Source organism: Triplophysa dalaica, chromosome 18 (genome assembly GCF_015846415.1).
Source record: "Triplophysa dalaica isolate WHDGS20190420 chromosome 18, ASM1584641v1, whole genome shotgun sequence".
Classification (NCBI taxonomy): Eukaryota; Metazoa; Chordata; class Actinopteri; order Cypriniformes; family Nemacheilidae; genus Triplophysa; species Triplophysa dalaica.
Genome location: NC_079559.1, coordinates 5,696,206 through 5,708,617, shown reverse-complemented (window position 1 = coordinate 5,708,617; position 12,412 = coordinate 5,696,206). Strand labels below are relative to the sequence as shown.

General features: G+C 37.7%; 1 protein-coding gene across 1 annotated transcript in view; it reads right to left on the bottom strand.

Moving 5' to 3' along the window:
* The window catches only part of agbl4 (AGBL carboxypeptidase 4), a 291,793-nt gene that overhangs the window by 83,257 nt on the left and 196,124 nt on the right, over positions 1-12,412 (bottom strand). Inside the window, exon 6 of the mRNA XM_056772317.1 lies at positions 10,485-10,524. Coding sequence (XP_056628295.1) covers positions 10,485-10,524 — 40 coding nt within the window. The remainder of the gene's footprint in view (positions 1-10,484; positions 10,525-12,412) is intronic.

Below are 12,412 nucleotides of genomic sequence, written 5' to 3'. Positions count from 1 at the left end.
GAAGGATGAGAAGTTTCAACTCAGTTTACGCTTCCAAAGATGAAGACAGACAACAGGCTCTGTATAGGCCCCAGGAGAGTACGTATGTTCTTTCTATCTAATCCCTGTTTTTTAGCATCGCTTCATCAAAATTACAGTCATTACGTCATTAGATTTATATGGATAGTAAAAAAATCAAGAATCCGTTCGGACTCAGGGAATGGATTGAGCGGAAGACCTCTGGGACGGACTGGGTCTTGGGGCGTGTTGCTGGGAGAAAGGGTGTAACTGATGCAGTCTGACTGAGTGGACTTTGCAGAGATGGGGCTCAGCATGCAGCGAAAGGATTATTCTTAATCTAATCTGTTTCTCAATGGTTGGCTTGTCCTTCGCTCTGAATCTGCTCCAAATAAAACCACCCAGATCCCCTGGCTGATGCGTTCAAGTGGGCCCAGTTCAGGACAGAAAATACCAAGTGTATATTTTGACACAGAATTCCAAGCAATAGCAAGCAATTTAACACTCGCAATCTGATATGAATATTGTTAATGAGAAAATAATGTGGAAATGCAGCAGGCTCCTTCCTGGTCTCCCTAAAAATGATTAGAACTTTGAGAAATCTATTATCCAGTTAAATTAAGAGCTGATAGTAGTAGAATTTAGATAGAAAAACCTGATTTACATGGTGAAATAGATTAAAGTTATGCTGCTCCTAGTCTCATACTGAAGTACTGAAGCACTTTGAATAGCCAAGAACTGCCCAAGACTGACAGGTCAAGCAACCAATCCCTTTTCGATTTGTGCCGCATCATATTTAGGGGCATCCACACGGTAAAAGACCCGTGTGCATTCATGTACAATTCACACAAACTTTGCCCCAAGGTTTGCAGCAGGTTTACCAGTAACACTGTGAATTTAATTAAAAAAAAACTCTTTAAACAAAAACTTAACTAGTTCTTATATTTTCTTTTCATATATACCTCAGGTCACTTTCCTGGTTATGCAAATGTATCGTAATTTAAGAAGTTTAAATAATTTTTTACTAGAAAACAAGACAAAATGCTAGGAAGAATTTCATTTTTGCAGTGTTGCTCTGCAGTCTCTTATTGTTTCATTTTGAATCTCAAAAGTGTTATAATTTTGAATTTTGTTATAAAGTAAAGTTTTACTCAAATTGAAAACAGTACTAGGAAAGTAATTCAATCTACACTAGGTTACTGGTTTATGCCTTGAACCTCACATACTTTTAAGAATTCATCGTTTAATCGACAAGTTTATTGTTGTACACTCTATTAAAGATGAATCCGTCCCGAAACACCACATAAAAATATTAAATTAATTGTGATAGGTGATTTAATAGTATTACATTTCAATCAATATATTTAGTTAAACTGACTACACACAACCTAATGTATTTTAAAAGAAAAGGTGCCAATTTTTTTAAATATGATTGAGGTAAATCTGTCAAGCTCAGTATGTTATTTAAAAAACAATAAATATGTAATATTAAATATGAAGATACTTTTGTGCAATTATAAACGCCACCACAAGAGCGAAAGCTTTCACATCAAACTCATGAGATCAAATAACAATGCGGCAGCGCCCGACGCTCTCATGTGCAGATATCAAACAATGAGCACTCGAACTAAGTGTCTGCTCCCCCTCCACCTCTAAACACACACTTACTCCGGTGATGGCGCCTCATAAACTGTTTGGCAGTGTCGACATTATCAGCGGCTCGGAGTCAGACATCATGTTCCTCCAATTAGAGCTTCGCAGCTCTCCTCATTCATCTTTATTGGTGATACATTAGCCGCCATTAAATAAAAGACATGGGATAATCTCCATAATGATGTGGATGATGAAGCCGACTGTCAGAGAGGGAGGAGTTCTGTGACTAGAATAGGAAAGAGGGTTGGTGTCGGGCGAGACGATACCGGTAGGCCTGTTTTGGGTCGGTGCCCAGTAGAGGATGAGGAAGGTGATGAAGATGGAGAGAGATGGACATGAGGAGCTGTGACAGAGGCATTAGCTGGGAACACATTAGCCATTACCACGCAGCCAATCAAAACAGCGCACCTGTGCCAATCGGGGAGACGGACAGACGCTAGCCCAGGTGCGCGTGTGTGTATTGGTGGCGGTCTGTGTTTGTGTGTGTGTTGGTACTGGCTGGCCAAGTATAGAAACCAGACGGCACGCTTGAAACCTGCTGCCTTTGCCAGAAACCGTGAAGCACAGAGAGACAGCAGGGATCGTTTAGAGAATATTAGAAATACGTTTTAAAATGAAGGCCCCCGTGCATCCAGGGAGGAAAAACGCAGCTCCTGGGGTCAGTCGGAGATGGAAAAATTGGCACCATCATCTTCTATTGATCAACAATTTACAAGGCGATGATCTCCTCTGGTTTAATTGAACCGGTCGTAATTACGTTACTTTATTTTGTCCTTTAATTAGAGTCTCATGAATAACTGATTAGCCGTGAAGTCATCAGTCGGGCAATAAAAAAAGTGATAGTGCGTGAAATGAACAGTAGCCCCAGAACAGAGCTCTGAACGGTGCTATTAGTCACTAATGCCAGTTGCCCTGAGACAAACTTCAAAACTGACAGACCAAGCGCACACAAACTATATTCTAAAACCACTCCTCAATCCCTTCATCAAATATTTACCGGGGTATCATGCCAGAACAGTGTCCCGCTGAGCATTCCCCGAATAGCCGCTGTGGGGACATTGATCTTTCTCTTAAAGAACAAACGAGAGCATCGGGGACGTTTCTTATACCTTGCTTCTGGATCTCTCTCTAGGTCTCTCAGGAGTTCGCTATTGATCCCAGCAGGTCGAGAATCTGCATCACCCCCTGATTCTCCAAATATGATCTCTTGCATTAGTATGAAAGACTAGACGGCGCTTTTCCCCTTCGTCCTGGATAATGTCAGACCCGTACTGTGTGGACACTTCATTTGTCCTCATTGGGTGCAGACGATAAACTGTGAATATTTAATTGCTGGGAGCCGATTACTGAGTCCATCTGTGTGATTAAGACAAGTTAGAACACTTGCAGTCATGAGAGCAAAGATGACCATATATATTATAATAGTTTTGGTGAAGTTTAGTGTGATAGGATAATGTTAATGTTATTCATAGCTCACAAGATTTGATAGAGCTCCCATTTGTTTCATTTAAGTATCAACTTAATCTCTAATATTTATTTTAAAATGTCTTACAGGAGAAGAAATAAAAACAAAAACAAAATAGACAATTGTTAAAATATATGAAGACCATGGAGCTTTAAAATGAATGTAGATTGTATAAGAAAAACAATCTGGATTTGGGTATATTTGATGAGAAATGCTCATATTGAAATTTTCAATAATGTTGACTTTTAAATGCCGTCTTGACAAATCTGATCTCAGTATTTGGTTTGAAATTGAGACATTTGTAAGATATATTCTCAGGATTCTTGAGCAAAAGTTTTGCATGTAATCTCATCAATGTCTGGGAGAAATCTTACCGGTGATTATACTTTCTTATAGGTTAAGGGTGGTAACAAAATTAAACATTCAATGTTTAGAGCAATTTAATTATAAAATATATAAAAAAATTGTTTAATTATTGATATTTGTTTTTCAATCGAATCCAAAGACATGAATAGCAAATGTTCTCTTTATTATTTTCTACAGTCTAAAATATTTTTATTATTATAGCTTTTTTCTGAAGAGAACATCAAATATTGTTCAAGGTTTCTTGCCCAAAAATATTTATTTAAAAAAATATATAGTTGCTGCCAAATGATTAATCGCGCGCATCCAGGACAAAAGTTTATGTTTACATTATATATGTCTGTATATTGTGCACATTAATTTGCATTAATAAAAACATACACATAAATGCATAGAAATAAGATATTTAAGAATATTTAAGAAAAATATAAAATTTTAACTTTTATATATAATTTCAATTATTGATAAATAAATATGTATACATGTGCATGTGTTTATAAATACAAAATTGATATGCACAATACACAGACATACATTATTTAAACACAAACTTTTGTTCTGGATGTGATTAATTGCAATTAATCGTCTGACAGCCCTAAAAATATAAATTATATAATTTTCTACTAATAAAAATTTTGATCCATAGAATTACTATTCAAAGAACCTTTAAAATAACTTCTACTGGATAGACATTGATATATACTGTAAATGCCGGTGCTTATATGTTAATCGTTCATGACATTGTGCAACTTGTTCAGGTGAAATTTTGGTAAACAATAAAGGCCTTTATCATGAATGAATCATATTCTTGAGAAACATTTAGCCTATCTGCTATTCTACAACCCGGCACACTTCAAAACCAATTCTTATCATCCCTTGTCTCACCAAATCAGTCCTAATAGGAAGTGGCATAATATTTACCTACAGTAGCTAATTTCTCATCCAGATTTACTCAGTGTGTTAATATGACAGCCGTAAAACAAAGGCCTATCGACGGCCATCGCAACATGCAAACAAATCGAGTCTGCGTGGGTGGATCTGATAACACTGCGCGGCAGGTAGAGCGTGAGAGCGGACCTGTTCTTTGTTGAACCGACACAAATATAAACATACACACCAACGCACGTCACCTTTCACCGGCAGAGGGATTAATAAAGTGACCCCGCAAACGAGAACTGGCGGTAACCAGGTAACCGAATCAAAACTCCCGCAGGGCTAGCAGCCGAGAGCGTGTGGGAGTAGTTCTGTGCTGCTGGCGACAAAGTCTCAGAGGATAATCCCAGTTTCTTTCTCTCCATCGCTATTTCCACTAACTCAAACCACAGGGGCCTTTATCTGAAACTAGCTCTATCACACTCACCAGCTGGAAATAACAAAAAAGTACACTCCTTTTCTCCTTATGGATTTGCTGCAGTTGGGAATGGCCCTGGTGACGACAAAATAGTCATCGCCGTCATCGCAGAAAGGCTCTTAAAATACTATTTACATTTTCCCACATATCTTCTCACCAACACATTCACGCGCACGCGTCAAGCCGTGAAAAGAGAAAGACAAGTTAATGGCAAATACACACTGCATTTTCATTTAGTATTTTAAGCCTGTTGTTTTGTTTTTCACACGGCAAACAGAAAAACCCATGGCTGATTATGTGAAGAAGGCGTGAAATTGTGATATTTGCATGGCTGGGGATATTAACTAGAGGCATTAGTTGTTGAAAAGCTTCAAGGCTGGGCTCCAGACATGTTTTTTAAATAATGGTTTAATGATGCATATTTTGCAAATATTTTCCAAGAGACGCCAGCAGTGCACCCCCCCCTCTCTCTCTCTCTCTCTCTCTCTTCTCGACTACATTAACAGTCCTATTCTTTCTTCATTAACAGGCTCACAGCCCTTTCGTTATGCTCCTTTGTTTGCATTTGGAAAAAAATCAACTGGAAAATAGACAGCATGAGGCAGCAGAACACACATTTTGGTTTCTCTGTTCCTTATATCTCTGTAATTCCGTCGCATGGGCTGAACTCGCTGAACGCCACTTTTGCGTTCCGTATTTCAACCATTAATTTACCAACCGTCTTATTCAGGAGATAAATGTGCTATTTTAACGCTGTATTTAAATAACGCATTTGTCACTTGTCATGTGTTCCGGATAAAGTGCTCAGTGCGAGTAAATAGCCAATAAATCTTTGTGAATTCCACAGTCTATTTCTGTATTGTACTGGCCGTGTGATGCCAAAAGGCCACACAAACATGTTGCAAGAATGTGTAGCTGAAAAAATCTGCAGAAATTCTGTATTGCAAACATGTCAATATGCCATGTTTGGAACATCGTGTAGCGTATTTAATAAAAAACCGAGGCTGTTTTGAGAGCACAGCAAAGCCCTGGCCAATATTATGCAGTGAAACAACTCATGTTTTGCGCATGTATTGTGGCTATTACAGTCCAGCAATTTCAACAGAAACAAACTTCAGAAATGACAAAGTCACCCAACAGCAATGTGAAAGACGGAGATAAAGCAGAGACGAATGAAAGTATAGTGAAAACAATAAGGCCATATTTTGTTGCCATTGTGAAGATCTGCTTTATATCTCCCTGGATAAAGAGTGAACGTTGTACCCATATATATATATATTTTTTCAATTGATGCTAAAATACATGTAAAAACTGTATGACCTTCTTTACAGCAAGATCCGCACATATTGGATATTTTTTGTTATTTTGACTGGTTTGTCCTGTTTCAATTTTCTGCAAATAAATGCAAATAAAAAACTATTTCCACATCAAATTTGATAATATTATTATGCGCTCAAACACATAAATTAAGAGTTTATTTTCAAAAATAGATCTTTAATAAAATGTTAAAAAATCTAGAATTGATTTATTGTGTTGGTTTGCTGTATTTTTAAATATATTTGTACATAATCAAAATAACCCAATTCAATCTTTGCAAATGAACAATTGGTAAATTCGGAATAAAATAAAATAATTTTAGAGTGTCCTTAGAGTGTTTCCGTTGCTTTATATTAAATATATATATTGTTAAATCTGTTAAATATTAATTTTGTTAAATGATTGTTGTATAGCAATTGGTTAAAAAGTTTTCCTCTGCTCTATCATTCCCCATTTCAATACCTCTAGTCTGCATAGATATACATTGTGTCCCCTAATCTCTCTCTCTCTTTGTGCCAGGCATGGTTTCTCTGCTCCACTAAAGGCAGATCTCACCGGTGCAGGTATTGGCCGCTGTGAGCAGCAGCTGTCCAGGTTGCTGCTTTGGCCTAGAGTTACTGCAGTCAGGCACAAAAGCACAAACAGCAGGGTGTCTGGCCACACGGCCTCAGTCCAGAGACCATCAGGCTCAGACCTGTTTTACTACTGGATGCCATACAGACACCATCACAGACACTGCCAAGAAAACAAATTCGGCCAATGAGAGCAGTGCCACTGGCCGAGAACGTGTTTTAAACATTCATTATAGAGGACCACTGAGACCAGTCAACGCAAGAGAGGAGATTCATCAGTGCATCAGGCCAAACATTCTCAAGGCAAAATACAGCAAAATAGACACAAGAGATGGTGTCACAGCGGTGCAATACGTTTGTACATGATTAAAAAAATATATATATTTATTAACATACTGTTGGTCATTCTGTAAATGTTATAAATAGAAATTAATTTACTTGTAAGCCACACATAAAATTGTTGCTACATCAGATTACCCTCAAAATATTCAACCATGCAGAATACATTTCTAAATAATAGTCAAACTTCATAAAAAAATGTTGCAAAAAAAGGAGTTGATTTGAAAATAAACATCAATGGAAAAAATGCGAATTGAACAGTTAAAGATTTGTTTATAGATTTAAATTTTGTTGTCTAATGAAATGAAAGTAATTTAAGCCTTATTTATCATAAAAGTAGCAAAAACATTGTTTGATAAAAATACATGTTTTATTTTTATTAAAAAGTTTATACTTTGAGCTCTACCAAATAAAGACATAAGAGCACACGTGTGCATCTGACAGAAACTAACGAAGACAGAAAAAGAGCTTAAAGCCTTTGAGGAGATCTGAAGGTTGTCTAATATCTGTTCTCAGAACAGTAAGCTTGCACATCTCTCCAAGTCTCATGAATGTAATTGACCTTTTTCTGTAACGCTGCTGAGATGGTGACCATGGAGGGGGGGCAGTGACACAGAGACTAAACACCAGCCAAGCAAAGTTAATTGTCCAGCTGAACAATAACGCAATGGAGACTGCAGATATGAAAAGGGCATTCAAATCAATAGACCGACAATAGCCTTTCCGAAAAGATGCTGAACTCAATTTTCTGGCAGCAGTCACCCCCTAAACTACAACTACACCACATTCTCTACACCATCATGTGGCCCCCAACACTCCGAGCCAAACCCAGGCTGTGCTTGTTTCTTACATCTATTGTACGATCTAAAGCCGCATTTACACTGAAAAGACAGTATTGTGTTACCGGCTTTTTTGCAGTCTCTTGTTTAATCCTATATTTACTTCATCCCTTCCTTATTCATGAACGTGCTTAGTTTGCCATCCACCTCGCAATGGAAATGGTTGGCGAGCAGAATCATTCCTTAGCTGTTCTGGCCTGGGAAAGGTCAGTTGTTTGAAATGTCAGGCTTCAATGGAGCCAGATTCACATCGTGCTGTTCAACTGTCCAATTAAAGGGGGTTTGGCAGGGGTTGAGTGGGAGGCGCTCTTCACATAGAAGAGCTAATGAGGGGCTAAGACACGGAGAACCCCCTGCCCTCATCACTGATCTGCTGAGCCACCACAGGAGCAGTACAGGAGAACAGGTTCTGACCCAGGAGTTACTCCAAAAACGATCTCCAAGGGCACAGAGGGAGAACAAAGTCTGATCTCATTAAAGACCAAATATGCATCATTTCTCCATCTTTCACAATGAAATATACACACACAATAGTAGTAATAGTAGTGGTAATATTTCAAGTATACTTTAAATATGGTAAGCTATAGTAGTAGGTATACTTCAAGGTATATTCATAAACTAAAACAATGCTACAAGTACTAAACTAGTCAATTATTAATTTACGTTATCTTGTAGTATATTTGCACTTATTGTGTACTTAAAGTTTATAACTGTTACACTATAATAGTATACTTAAAATAGTATACTTAAAAAAACTAAAAAGATGGCACATTTAGTACCAAGTAGTATAAATATAGTACACTTACAAGTATACTACTAATATTTATTACTTCCTAGAAAAACCATAGGCTTTGTCCAAAATACCCACAACTTGACCACTTGACTATTTTCATGGCGTATTTCCTGTATTTGGCCCAAGTGTTCAATACATAAACTATCTCTGGAGTTTTCAAAAAGATAAAATATGCAACACTTTACGTTTTACTATGACATTCTATTTAATATGTAATTATAGAGTCAAAGCAGCTGTACAAAACAAAGGAAAAACATGTTAGCCAAACATAGAATAAATAAAGATGTAACCTTAAAAAGTAAAACTTACACTGAAAAGCTTTACGCAACATTTCACCAAACCCGGACAAAAAGTCTCATCATTTATATTCAGAATGTGATGCATGATGGGATACACTTAGCCCTGAATACCGCTCCGAAGTGGGTGGGTTAAGTGTGCACTAAGGGCACTGCACTTGGCATTTTTAAGACAAGGGACAGACTTGCCCTGTAACTACCTGTCGCGTGCACACGCTCCCAAGTGCCCAAAACCACAAGTGGAGGTATTTTGACAAAGCCATAGAATAAAACATACTTGATCTTTACTTAAGTATACCTAATAAAATGAACTTTAAGGATCATGCATGCTGTACAAATACATATGTTTGTTTTATATATATATATATATACACTGTATATCCAAGAAGGCATTGGATCTGTGCCTTCCGTGTTTAAAAAGTAATGCAACACCACAGTATTCACGAAATGTATCTAATATGTGGATAGCTCGATGTGTCCTGTGTGCTGCATCTGTCTCAGTCATCTAAAAGTGCAAGCTGTTTTCCATACAGCAGGAAAACAAGCTTCCGTCACACTTGCATAGGACAAACGCAGGTCAAAGGTCACCATGCTCTTTCATACACTTTGCAAACTGAATCCTAATAGGCGCCTGAGCATTAGGCTTATGGGAAGAGATGGGAGTAGATGAGCTCATTTACATCTTTAATTCTTCATTTATAGCAACTAAAATGCCCCCTTCACCTCATCAATATCTCATTAAGTCCATCTGTATCCCGGTTATCTCAGACTTGTTTAGTAGTTGTTCTTTCAACTGTTAGTTTTAATAACTGCGTTCGGGGTGCCCGTTCTAGATCAGCAAAAAGCACAACAGCTCTCCAGAGGCCCTTATGCAGCCTGCTTATGCACAGTTACAATACAATTGTGGATTTTTTATGGAGAAAAAGTAGTTTTTACTGCTAGCTGAAATCAGCAAATTACCCTTACAAACTGGCAAGCTCTATAGGTTAAAAGACATTTTCATTATATAACCAAAAATGAGGTAAGCTAAAAACCATGTTACATCGCGCACGTCTTTTGTGAAGTTGTGAAGGTCAGCGGCACGGTCTTGCGTGGCTTTGGGTAACAGATGACGAGCAAAGCTGGGAAAATTAGCCCGCTCCATGTGCCTTACATAAACATTATTTTAATCAAAGTGTATTAGACGAGGCAGATATTTTAGACATATGGGGATTACATTCTTGCTGGATCTCCCATCTGTTCCTCCCAGAGCTCTGACTGTGGTTCAGCTCAGCCCTCACACCCAGATGCATTGAGAAGACATTCAGCTTATGAACATGGGCTGTATTCACTGCTCTAGGTGAGGCACGGTGAAAACGCTGACTTAATCCTGAAAATGGTTGTCAATGGTGTGGTGTGCATATGGTGTATGCTATGAGTGTAGGCATATGGTTATGTGTTACCTTTGTAATGAATATCACACAGACACACAAACACACACAAAAATTTAGCAGACTCACCAGGGTTTGTGATGGTCAGAAGATCCAGCCGTCGTTGTTGCTGAAAATAAAATAAACAGACATCAGGCTTCTTCTGTCAGAGATGAAACAGTTTTTATTTCTTTCACGTAGGCGTAAAAGTTTTTTTTGTTCACCCAAAATACGGGAAGATAAAACTGTGTCATGCACTTAAAATGTAATGTTAATATATGTAAATATACAGTAGAGTCAACATTCCAAAATACTTTGCTGCCCTTAAAATTTTAAACTTTTCTTAAAGGCCCGTTCACACTACTTCCACCAATTCCTTCAGACATATTTACATTATCAAAACAAATACAGATTTTCAACTTTTACATACAACCTTCTATTTAGCGTGTCGGGACGAGGACATCCAGACATCTGTCAAGATAGTTATCAAACACCTATTTTTAATGATGACAAACTACCCAAGAAAAACCTGTTCTGCAATGACATACAATATGCTTCAGTGGAAGTAAGTGGATTTCTTCATTAAGAAAAACTGTTTAATAGCCGAAATCCAGAGAAATAAAACCCCCATAATCCTGAAGAAAGCTCCACTAATAGTTTTATATTGCGCCACGTGATTTGAGTACATCATTCACAGTCATACACGATATGAGCTCACTGTACACCATCTCCGTTTTTGCCAATCTTAAAATATCTATTGCTTCAAATAAACATTTATGATGTAGCAGATACGCTTGCTTTACAGTGCAAAACTTTAAATTTCATTTTTCAAAGCTGTTGGGAAGTATGGTCACACAATCCATTAACAATTTAAGTAAAAGGATATGTTATCCAGGCCTGTCACTTCTTTTTCTTTCAGTCTTTGTTTTCCAATCTTTTTAAAGATCCTTCAGGCCACTTCTGACGCTGCTCACCGAATAGCGTGTGTGTGTTTGTGTGTTTTTGTGTACATAATCCAATGTGGTCTGTGAGTTATGTATTCATGTGCTGCAGTGAATGCGGGTGGTTTCCTTGAGAGAGGGTGTAACAGAGGCTACAGCAATCCACACAGGTCACACTCTCAGATCAATAAGTGCCCAATCAAAGACTGATGGCGTCCTCGATGGCACGCTGCGGTGCGAGGAGGACACACACACACACACATACACTGTGCGACAGGCAGTTTAAGAGCTGTACTTTAACACTCTTGTGGTAACAGTGGTGCAGGTCCTTCAACGTGAGAGCCACTACACGCATAGTAGATCAGAGAGCTTACACTGATATCATTCTGACACACACGCTCACACAGTTCTAAAGCTATATTAGTGAGAACCTCTCATATGCAATCATTTTCATACTAGGATAATAACCTTTGATACATCCTACCCCAAAACCTTGTGTGGAAATAAACTGGCTGATTTATGAGGACACACGCTGCTTTTTAGTGTTTGGTCATTTCGTGGAGATTTTGTCACAAATAGCAATTAGGTGTTGAGGTTATACAGCTTTAACTAGGCTTTGAATTAAAAACTCACAAAATAAAAAGCCTTGAAGAAAAGACTGAAAATATCATGAAAAAGAGTATGTGAATGGCTGCGAATGAACAGTCACTATACACTTAAAGAGCGTTTCCTTTTATTAGCAGTGAAACTTTTTTAAACTATGTATAACACAAGAAATATTTCATTTTCAAGGATTAGTTTGAGTAGATATTACGTCATTTGTGTTCTCCATCCTCTGAAAACATCACAATTACTTTTAAAATCCTTATCAATGCTAAAAAGCAGTCAAAATAGGACACATGAAGTAGATGATAAACTCTATTATTTTTCAGATCGCCCCCTGCTGGTGACACTTCATATTGCATGCAAAGAGTTTACTGTACATGAGATCCAGCTCAGGTTTGTTTCTGAACTGATCTGAAGTGTAGCTGAAAGCAATGAAGTGGATTATGCTGCATTACAACGCATATTAATCTA